The 12,453-nt window shown below is 33.9% G+C and overlaps 1 protein-coding gene across 1 annotated transcript in view; it reads left to right on the forward strand.

Annotated features, from left to right (window-relative positions):
• The first annotated feature begins 859 nt into the window (after nucleotides 1-859).
• Nucleotides 860-12,453, forward strand: part of LOC126922761 (uncharacterized) — a 29,412-nt gene continuing 17,818 nt past the window's right edge. Inside the window, exons 1-2 of the mRNA XM_050735626.1 lie at nucleotides 860-931; nucleotides 1,058-1,123. Coding sequence (XP_050591583.1) covers nucleotides 860-931; nucleotides 1,058-1,123 — 138 coding nt within the window. The remainder of the gene's footprint in view (nucleotides 932-1,057; nucleotides 1,124-12,453) is intronic.

A 12,453-nucleotide genomic window follows, 5' to 3' on the forward strand; every position in this document is an offset into this window, starting at 1 on the left:
TCTGACGATCTCGGCGAGCATCATAAATTAGCGTCGAACCTTCAAGAAGTTTCCCGGGCCGCATCTCTATGGAGGTTCTTTTTTCGGCAATGTGGTAATCTTCGCCTGCCCACAAACGAAAGCACACCGCTCCCGATCAGCTGCACATTGCAAATATTTTATACGCATTTTATGGACTTTTTTCTTCTTAACGATAAACGAAATCATTAAATTTTGGGCTTCTGTCAAATATTAACAACCGGAAATATGTGTAATATTACTAATACTATAATTTTCCGTCATTATAATATCAATTATTTATATCAGTATAACTCCACTCCCCGAGCAGCCTTTCATTTCTTAACAGATTTTCTTTATATTATTACTTTCCGAGATACGAAAGCCGAATTGTTTTTGTTTTTTTTTCTTTTTTTTTTTTACGGAAGTATACATTTCTCTTGAGATCAGTTGTTAGCGTTTCCGTAGACGAATTCGTTAACCTTTCATGCGGGCGATCGATTTCGATTAATCTTCCAAATATCGAGCCTACGTATTTATTAACTTCTAGGGAAGAAACTTCAATGGAATAGGAAACACGGAACGGTGGTCTTGTTCGCGCCTGAAATGCCATTTGTTAAACATTGCCTTTTGAAACTAATGCGAAGGGTCTGTGTCAAGAAGCGTTTGAATTGGTTTGATCACAGCTTGAGTTAACGTCAATAGATCTCCGATTATATTCTCCAAGATAAGTATCTTATAGTAATAATCAATAAGTATCTATATTCAGCCCTAATTCACAGAAACATTTTCTTCGTTTATTTTTTATCTCTTCGATTCGATTCGAAGTCTGTTGCAAAAATAGACGAGAATAAGTTCTTCTATGACCTACAAGTCTGTAAGACTTGCGCGTTGGCTGGCGTTCTGTTTGGCTTTGCCTGTCGACGAAGTATACGTACGTAGTTTCGTCAGTCACGTGGAGAACTTGCCTGGTTTCGGTTTGTTCCTCTTATTCTTTCTTTTCTTTCAATTTCTTCGGTTTGCTTTTCTTCGAGTTCCATACATTTAGTGGGACTAATAGCGACAGTGGTCGATTCAAGAAAAATTAAAAACTGTGGTACTTAACAACCGGCAAATTCTGCTGAAAGTAAGAAACGATTTCAATTTTTCAATATTTCTTAAGTTTGCCTTTGCGCGAATTTCATGGCTTCTCAATTTTCTTAATATTATATAGCTCTAATTTTATTTCTCGTATCGTCGAAGAAAGTATTTGCGTTCATTAGCGTAAAATTTTACAGCATAAAGGTATTTTGCAGTAAATTACTCTAAGAAATACTATGACTCTGACACATTTATCATTTATTACCTTAAAAATTGTATATTTTTGTATATTTCATTTACAATTGAATGATGCAGAAGCGAAAGTTAATTAAAAGTAATTTGTCAATAGTAATTAGTAGTACTTGGTCAAAGTCGAATACTTTCTATGTGTTTTCTAAACTCATGTAGTTATATAGTTCTATAAGTTATATCGTGGTTTGTAACCGATGATTGTGCGAAGCTTGTGTAGCTTTTAAAATAGATGGTTTCATCTTAATACGAAATATGAAAAACGTTGTGATTAGTTTGAATTCTTCCTCAAAACAGTTCCATTCGATTGAACCTTTTATCTCGAAGGAATGAAAACAGCAAGGAAACTTAATGAAACGACGGCATTACAAAGATTGACGTGTGAACATAAATATTAAAAATTACATATTCAATTATTAAATATTGATAAATCATAATAGCTACAAATAAGTGCATTATTCGTTTTTCTCAATAAGTATAATAAAAACACGTGGACTATTCGAACTAATTGGAATGGAGCTATAGAAAACTTGAATAATATCGAGATTCCCGAACAAATGAAATTGTGACTTTGTTTCATATGAAAAATAATAATTTATTGCGCGTTATTACATACGTTTCAATCATTTTCTTAAGGGTTTTTTCATCTGTCTCTAGAAAAATTATTCGCATAATAAGGTGATTTCGTCTATATTACTTGTATACATTATCTGAAGAGATAATTTTATCTCGTTATTAGTTCTATAAATCCTATTTTACTGATTTCAATAGCAGATCGATTTGACTAAGTAAAATAAATTTTGCTAAGTAATGATGCTTTAAAGCTGCAATCTTCTCTCAATGTCTCGTTCAATTGCAATGCTTTTCCATATAAGCCTTGATATAGACCTCGATATTTTTTCATAGAATCATGTCAACATTCTATTAGCAGAGTTTCTCTGCAATTGTATGAATTTTTTATATTGCGTATATGTCGGAAAGCTTTTTCTCCTCGATACGGCTCTTTCACGCAAGCCTCAGCTGAAGTTGTGTTAAGTGTAAACAGTACCAGGCGTAACGAGAAAGCATCAAGACTCTCATTCGAGATCATTTTCGTTGAAAGAAAATAATTTTAGGCAAAAGAGTGTACGAAGTTTAAAATTATGCGATTTTTAACTACGTAATTTTCATAAAATAAATCCAAAAATTTTACACATAAACATTTACTTTATTAAGAAATTTAACCACCAATTGTGATACAATTTACGTGTTCTAAACGTACACATTATGAATCTTAAGAATATTTATTCTATAAATAAATAATAATTAAGCCATAATAAACAACTTTAAGTAAAGTTACAGTTTCTTACGATACTTTTTCTTTTCGTTTTTGTCATTTTAGTTTGATCAAATCCTTTTTCCATTTATTGTTTAACGTCACATCTCCTGTTAATATATTAGTAACTACATTTACATGTACCTCGTAAATAATTAAGCGACAATAATATTATTTATACGGAGATACACTTATGTTTGTAGTACTGTTTATATGCACTAAAATGAATAGATCAGTCAGATCGGTTTTGTATAACTTTATAGTTGATGTAAGAAATCAATTTTTGTTAAGAAACTTGGAATCCTTTATATTGCGCTTTACTACTTATGTTTATGCGTATATGTTGTATATCGTTGGGTATTTTTAAGTTACATATTGTGCTTTCAAATTTGAGACAACAAGAAATTAGATATTCGAGGGTGATGTTAGCGTTACAGTAATAACAAAATTGGGGGTTTTGTTTTTTGATAAAGTGTGAATGTGTTATACATAGAGGTCATTTGCACTTGTTTTTTTTTTCTTGTGATAGTTACAGCCGAACTTACTTCGTGTATATTTCTTCCGATTTTATGTAAAAACGTGTGTTAATTTAGGCATAAGTTGTTTCACTCGTATTTTAATCTTTTTCGTTACAAGTCGTTTCTCTTTTATGTCTTTATTGTGTGCATTGGATTGGTCATTTCCATGGTAGCGTAATTACTTTCGTTTAGTTATTCTTGGACTCGTATGAGAAATGCTTTGGTTGCTCGAGATTTTTCTGATGTAATTGGGTATTCTATGTAATATTTTGTACACCTGATTGTTGCATGTTGTAGACATTGTGATCAGTTTTCTTCGGGATTCTGGTGGCAAGGACGCTGTAGACTGTGCTAGTTCGATATGCCCCTGTTGCAATTCTGGCTCCTACGTTATGAATACGGTTTAGAATATGAAGTTGATGATGCCGAATTATATACGATGCAGCTTACCGCATATGGTGCAGTAACCTATTTTCGGACGTGTTAAGGCTTTGTTAGTAAGACTTGGAATCTTTTGATCGGCTGATCAATTCTTCGAAACCATAGTCTTTATGACGTTTAGTCTATACGTACACGGTGTCAAAAATTATTTGTCATGTATCGGTGAAAGGTTTCTACTTCTTGGATCGGTGGAAATCAATTAAAAAAGTGGATCGTAATTATTGACCTTGAGTATGATTTGTAATATCAATCTTTTTTATTGCGTCATATATTACTCGTCACAAGGAACAAAAATCTCACAGGACACATGAATCGCGAGTCAACCGTTCTCCTGGAAAAGGATATTAAAGTTCCATTAGTTTTCCAACTCACTCCATTTATAATGTGCTTATATTCCGCAGTCAGATGCAGGCAAAATAGCATCTAGTATCGTAAAAATTTCATATCCATCATTAGATATCCTGTATCCTTTTCTCTTTCTTTCTTTCTTTCTTTTTTCCCACCTTTTTATTGTAAACAGGCCACTGCTCGTATTCTACATTACGGCCAAGTTTCTTCTCAATATCACGTATTGACTTCAATCGATGAAAATTATATTCAATCCGATATTTTAATCGTTCGAAAGTATCCAACGGTTCAAATGTAAACCATTCATCCCAACTATAAACAATTTCTTTTGTCTTACGAAGTAATTGCCTATTCCTTTTAAAACTTGCGCATTCCGATACTAAGCAACAATTGGAAAATTCGTTCGTTCTAATGAACGATTATAACGCACGACCTTGAATATTTTATCAACAAATGATTTCTAATCAATCGTAATTTATTTCTAATTAGTCTATATAGTTTCGCTTCTAGTTCGCATATTATTTATTCGAATAAATATTTTATTTCCACATTAAAATATCCTAGGACGATCGATCCACATGCAAAATCGATGTGTTCAACTCAACGCTTACAAGTAATTATGTTGTGAATTATAAAAGTTTGAGCGAAAGTTGTACCAACGCTGCCCCCTTTCCAATTTCGATGATTTTGAAATATGTTGTCAAGTTCAATGTTTTGTGCAACATTTTTCTACAGATAGAATGGCGGTCGACTATAGTTTCCGAGATATTTGCAAAAAGCTATCAGCCCCAATGGATTCTGTCTATAATTGTGCGTCCGTAGCAACGTATAATCAGCTTTACGGCGCTGCGGCCAAATACAATGGTCTAATCCAAATCTAACTGCTATCTTTTGTATATGGTATATAAAAAACGAGGGTAGGGTGCATTTGGGTATTTCGCCGATCCTTTGGATAAAAACCCCGTGTTGTATCTAAGTTGTGTTTCTCAAATTATCAAACATTAAAACCGTCTTCCGAATTGGAGTAGTAAGGACGTGTTTGACATTTTTCTGTAGTTTTCTTTGATTTTAATTTGTTTTCCTGTTGTTTTATTGCGTTGTATGTTGTGTTCTTTAGACATGAGAATCTCTTTTTTTATACGTGGGGAAATCCTCATGGATACCCCGTCGCTCTTCTGGGAAGCGAAACTTACCGACTAAAACCCCACGGTGGCCTACCTAATGCTTAATAGGAGTGCTTCGGGACATCGATATAATAGAATCCCAATTGTTACCTATTTTTTGCTTTTTTGCAATAGAATGTATTCAATTCTTTTGTTGATCTTTATAACCGGGGCAATACTAGAACATAATTAAAAATATATTCATATTTATTTTTGTTGAGGTTATTAGATGTATAAAAAGAGAAAACGCGTGGATAAAGTGTAAGGTACAAAATATATATATTTAATTTAACAGAGAAGTGTAATAATAAGTAGGAATACAATTTGAGCTGGTCCAGATCCGCACGCTAGCAGTGTTACCTTATAATTGAAAAACCTCGAAGCTAAAGTCGCCTGTCTATTGTTTATGGTCTGCCTTCATGCCAGTTTTTTGTCTATACGCTGTCGATGGCTTCAGCGCTCGAGAAAACTAAAAAGACCAGATGTGGAGTTTTCGTAAAACTGGTGACCACTTCAACAACTTTTGCAAATTATAAATAACAAAATAGACAAACAGACAAAGGAAATCAAGTTTAATGTCGTACTTCTAACAACAGTTCATAGATAACGAGCGACATTTGATTGTAACTAGTTTTCCTTGAAATTTTCCTTGAGATTGTGGCTGACTTTCACCTTTAAGATAGATGTCCGTTCGAAGGCATTTGATCTCTCAAAAATATTCTCAAATTGCGTATTTGAGAATACTTTTCAGAGTTTTACTTTTAGATAGACGGAAAACGTTTACCAAGAGTTTGTTATCCGCCTGAATTTTCAGAATTGTATTCATTTGAGATTCGTGTATGCCCAATTTCTGTGGTTTGCGTTTGAAACTGTCGCTTTTAGTCATGTGTTATATAACATGTCGTTGCTAAATTCGCAAAATCGCAAGGACCAAAACCTTCAACTTCAATTCTTCGATTCTAATTAGCTAACTTAATCGTTGATCTTTCTACTCATTTACCAAAAAATTGGTTTTGAACGTGTATTAAAAATATATATGTGCACAAATGCAGTTAAGGACTGAATTAAACTGGCCGAAGATGTATAAGAACATGTACCGATTCTCCACAGTTTCTACAATTTTTCACAACGTGGAAATAATAGCAATGGACCTCGTTGAAATTGTTTTACTGAATGTTAATTTATTTTGGATAAAATAATATAGTATCCCATCCTGAAAAATTAACCTGATCTTGGAACGCCTCCCATTACTCTTATAAATAGATCATTAAAATTATTACAATTATGTATTAATATTCGGATATTTGTTTGATGAAGTTATAAAAAGATAGAGGGGTATGTATGTGTGTGTGTGCGTGCGTGTGCGCGCAGGGAATGTAACAATGTCAAAAAACTGCTGCATCTATTCAGCATTCTCGAATGGATGCTCCTATGAGAGTACAGTCATAATATGAAATTGATTCATATTCTAGAAGCAGCTCACCGATGATAAGATTAGTTCGTATTTGCTTGAGAGGAACCTGCGACACTATCTTCGCTAGCTGCCAGTATCTATCGCATAGTGTCCACTTGCCAGAAATACTTTCAAAGACAATTTGGGTATTTCGACACGTACGCATACTGCTGTATGTAAGAATGGAACAAATGTGTTTCTAATCGCTAATTTTCATATTGCTTTTGCAGCAATACACGCTAAATCCGTTAGGCTTCTTTCTCTATGCTTTATAACCGAATCTATATTTCGTTGATTTATAATTCGATATTTATAATATATATATTCAGTCAATGCATCATTATAAAAGTTAGCTTCAACATTTTTTTCATAGAATTCGAATCTCTTATATTCATTCACAAATGGTTTTTCATCGTAGTTATTTATAATTTATAGACAGCGATTTGAAAATCTTGGAATATAAGCAATAATTGTCGATATTCCAAGATTGGGTCGGACTTGGAGTTGACGAAGGCTAATTAGTATTTTTTAAATTGGATCAGCTTGTTGAGTTACCGTCAGCAGATACTTGCTCTGATCGACAGATACTTGCTCCCGATCGGAAAAGTATCGCACTAAATCGTAGCTGAATTATCTATAAGAACAGACTAGATGAGATTGAATCGCTAATTTAACGTCGCACACGGACTGCGAGTTAACGAAAGTTGTTAAGATATACTATATGTCGCGCTGAGACTGTCGATAAAAGAATAGTTGAAGAAATAGGGAAGTATGCGTCGCGTAGACTAGAGAATATATTATACATTTAAAATACCAGGAAACGTATATCATACGCCACGCCGAGACTTTTGGCATTGAAGAAAAAATTCAAAATCACGAGGTTAATTTATATGTTTTGGATAGAACTTGAAGATACCTCGTTGATTAACGTCAACTTTTTTCATGTCAAAGCGAAGAGTTTCTGAGGACCTGACGGATGGCCAGCGAAAGCGGCTGTGCAAGTGTCGTTTCTAAATGTATCGTTTGCAAACCTTCAATTCGGACGAAGACGGAAATAATCTTTCTTACATTTTGTTTACAAACCTGTATCAAATGCAATGAATTCGTTCTATAACCCCCTGTCGAAGTCCCTACATCTCGAATAAATTACTTCGATAGTTTAATCACAACAAGAAAGACAAATAGTTACAAGGATACGTAACATATTGGACAAATCATAGTTCACACACACATTTCCCACATTTGTTTACTTATGTCTCTCTCTCTCTCTCTCTCTCTCTCTCTCTCTCTCTCTCTCTCTCTCTCTCTCTCTCTCTCTTTCATAGTCATAATTTAATAGTCGCTAGCTTTCTCTCGTCCGAAGATAAAATCAAGGATGCTTTAGCCGAAAAGAACATCATGTGTAAGTCATTTTATTGGCTTTTCAAAAGTACGAGTTCTTCTTTTCGAATATGATATTCTATCTATATTTCTGCAGAAAGTAGACGAATCAAGAATAATCGATGCTCTCTATAATACCTTGTTATCGATTGAAGCGATATATAATAAATGATTCGTTCGAGTAAAAGAACCAGAACATCAGTTATTTTTCCCCAAACGATTCTAAATGCAAATATTAACTAGGAAAATCATGAAATATATTCCTACAGTCCATGCGATTGTCTTTGATTGAACGTAAATGAATTTAAATTACTGTGACAATTACTGTGACAAAAACTTGTAAAAATTATACAATTTTAACGCAATGTGTACGCATTTACATACAAATATAGATTTTAAATCGACAAGTTTCTCAAGATTGGTACAGAGGTGCTTTTATAATCATACACAGAATATCATTAATCAATAAAGAATAGAAATCAATGTTACATGTAAATTTAAATGATTCATTATAAATTCAAACCTTTTAGAATCTTAAATACCTGTATGTGTATATCGTATTATTAAAATTATCTAATTGCATTTGTTTAAAACATTTTATTTACATGTCAGCGATAGAGAACATTCAGCTTGTCCTGCACTTTTTCAGTTCTTTGAAATAGAAACATCTTTATTTTAAGCTGATCCAAACATTTATCTAAACAATGAGGCACATGGTTGTGCTGGAATATGAGTCGCGATAAACATTCAGAGTGCACTATCCTCGGAAATCTTGAAGGATTACATCTTCCATATGCGTATTGATCTATCCCAATCATAGAATTTCGAGATTTTTCATAATATACATACAAGGAGTTGAGAAATTACGCTCCTTGGATAAAACAGATTGTGTAACTTCGGTTCTCGTTCGTTCGGAAGTAGTATAGTAAGATTGTACTAATGCACCCTTCCGATCAGTGGTCAATCCTTTAGAATCTGTAAGGCGATTGAAATTCTGTTTGGCAATATTTTGAATTTACTCTTAGTTTTTACACTGATAATGCGTCATAAGCACCCAGCAGAAACACTACAGTAACATAACTACTCTTACTTATACGCGACACACACAAACACGCACACACACACACACACACACACACACACACACATAGCAGATTAAACGTCAGTTTGGGATCAATAGATGTAATGTGTCACGAATTCTCGTACGTTACAAATATTGCATGTTATGATATGGTCGAAACTTCGATTGGCAAACTTTGCCTATAATACACGATGCGCTGTTCAAGGTCAGTAAGATCGTCCAATCTTGAGTTATTAAAAAAAAAGCGCTATTCGATTGATAACAGAATCGCTCACAATTTTTTATTTTATAAAAGTATTCTACAAAACACAGAAAATATTTGTGAAAAGTGCTATTGACAATTGGTTTAGAAGCCTGCTCTATTCTTATAAAGAAATAGTCAATGAGCTTCACAGAGTTTACGACTCTATACGCTAAAATATTTTTAAATATATAAATATTTTTAAAAATAGTAATTAAAAATAGTAAATGTCCGTACCATAAACTCCAACGATTGAACTGAGGTAACGTATATCAAAACTCCTCTTCGACAAAAAATATATGTTTGAATACGACGTATCGTAAATTCTTCGTTTGATAACCTCTGTTTAAATATATCAGGTCTGTAAATATGAAACCGGAATTTGCCTATAGATGGCCCTAGCTGATAATGTAGTTATCACAAAACTGCGTCATCGATGCCAAAAGTCTTTGTTGACATCTCACAAACATTTTCGACTCAGCATACAACAGCATAGTTTGTAATAGCGTTGAACATGTCGAATTTTGTGCCTGGAAACTACGATTTGCGATTTACAGCATTGATTTTCTGTTACCATTTGAAGAAAACTGCTGCAGAATCGCATCGAATGCTTGTCGAAGCTTACGGTGAGCATGCTCTTGGTAAATCACAGTGCTTTGAGTGGTTTAAAAAATTCGGAAGTGGCAATTTTGACGTGAGGAACGAAGAACGTGGAAGACCACCGAAAAAGTTTCAAGACAGCGAATTGCAAGCATTGTTGGATGAGGATGACGCTCAAACGCAACAACAACTGATCAATTAAACGTGACACGAGAAGTCGTCTCCATACGTTTGAAAGCCATGGGAAAGATCCAGAAAGTGGGAAAATGGGTTCCACGTGAACTGAATGAAAGACAGCAGGAAAACCGAAAAACCACTTGCGAAATGCTGCTCGCTAGATACAAAAGAAAGTCATTTCTCCACCGAATTGTCACTGGCGATGAAAAGTGGATATATTTTGAGAGTCCTAAGCGTAAAAGATCATGGGTAGCTCCAGGCAAACCACCGACATCGACTACAAGACCAAATCGCTATGGACGGAAGACAATGCTCTGTGTTTGGTGAGATCAGAAGGGTGTGATCTATTATGAGTTGTTAAAACCTGGCGAAACCGTTAATACTGAGAGCTACCGACAACAAATGATCGATTTGAATCAAGCTTTGCGTGAAAAACGACCAGAATATCAAAAAAGGCAACACAAAGTAATTTTGCTTAATGTACCATCATATACAGCAAAACCGGTCAAGGAAACGATTGAAGCGTTCAGTTGGGAAATACTTTCGCACGCGGCTTACTCACCAGACTTGGCTCCGTCCGATTATTATTTATTTGCATCGATGGGACACGCATTTTCTGACCGGCACTTCACTTCTTACGAAAATGTACGAAAATGGCTCGATGACTGGTTTGCCTCAAAATAGCGACAGTTTTTTTGGCGTGGCATCCACCAATTGCCAGACAGGTGGGAAAAATCTATAGCTAGCGATGGGCAATACTTTGAATAAAATATTTTTAATCATTTTCATACAATAAACGTGTTTTTTCTAAACAAAAATTCCGGTTTCATATTTACATACCTGGTACTTGACAAGTTTTCAGACTCCACTTTCTCGGAAACGAAACGTCATATGAAAATATGTTATGTTACGTTTTCGACTTATTTTTTCATGTAGAATCACATTCTATCCGCCTGTACCTCCCATCAGACCTTACACACAGGCCTGTATATCTTACACAAACTTATTTCCAAATAAAATAACTTAAAATAATCAGACAGACTTCTTACATTAGTTACTTTTCTATGGTTCTATTCTATTTGGAAAAATTATACACTTAAGTAGCATTACGTTTGTTAGTCTCTTGATTTAGGTTGATCTTTAATTCTTCACCACTCAAGGAGTTAGCGTCCTGATCGATTGTCCTCGAGATTTTCGATTGGTCTGCTTTTTAATCAACACGTCTAATCGATACTATCGATCAGCATTGATCAATATCTTCTCGAGATCTCGGGACTCTTTCTAAAGTAGCTGTTGAACAGTTAGCAATAACTATTATACATAGTTGTAAGCTGGGTTTATGATGCGGACGTGATTTCACTATTCTTGAGTTTAATATTTTTAAGTAGTCCAGTCCTTGTATTTGCATCTTGTATCGCAATCGTATATTTAAAAATAATCGTACAGTACACTCAGTACACAGCAGAAATGAGGCAATTTTGACAAATCATTCGAATGATCCTTCTGACCGCTGCTGAAAATAGCATCTTAACAATTGATTGTTGACTCTTTATCCAATTATTCTTTGGATCTCGGTGCATTGATGTTCAACGTGTTATATGCCTAACCCCTGACATATATTTCTACATAACTATTTTGATAATAAAAAAATTTGTAAATTCAGAAACATCAGTATTGTTTTTCAATTTGCCAGATGACTTTAAATAAAATGATATAAATCACATTAGCGGCAAATATTATCATTACATCGATTACCATCGATACCATGTTACGTGGCATAGATTGTACGAATATTTTCAAATCGTATATTATATCTACAACTGTCTTTGTGAAGGCAATCAGCAAATTTGATCAACGTAATATTTTACTAATCGAATTCTACTTTTTGTGTGGATTTAAAAAGGATTACAAGTTAATTCGAACCTTTCTTCGCTGATATTCATAATGTATACTAATCATGTTTATTTAATTGCAGCAACGAACCAATAGTATCTAATTTAACAATTTAAATCAATTGATAAGTAAATTAATATAAATTTCTATTTTATAAAATATGAGAGTGTTACCGAAGCAAAAAGTATACATAAGTGGTTCGTTTTTTCTGTTTTTATTCAAAATGAAATATCATTGAAATTGATATTTCAGTGTTTCTTTTATGCTATGAAGGCGCTTTCATCGTGTACTTTTATAACGGCACCGAATTCCAATCGATGGATCACCGATGGTTTTAAAATAATAAGTACTACATCTTGTAGTTTACCTACATGACGTGATTCGATCTGATTCCCCGCGATTTAATATATCTTCTATACCTTCATAATGGTACCAGCAAGCAATTGACATTATTTTGTTTTTCGTACCCAAGAATTTTTTGTATTATTATTTAATTTGTATTTTAGAATTTTGGTAA

Source organism: Bombus affinis, chromosome 12, assembly GCF_024516045.1.
Source record: "Bombus affinis isolate iyBomAffi1 chromosome 12, iyBomAffi1.2, whole genome shotgun sequence".
Classification (NCBI taxonomy): domain Eukaryota; kingdom Metazoa; phylum Arthropoda; class Insecta; order Hymenoptera; family Apidae; genus Bombus; species Bombus affinis.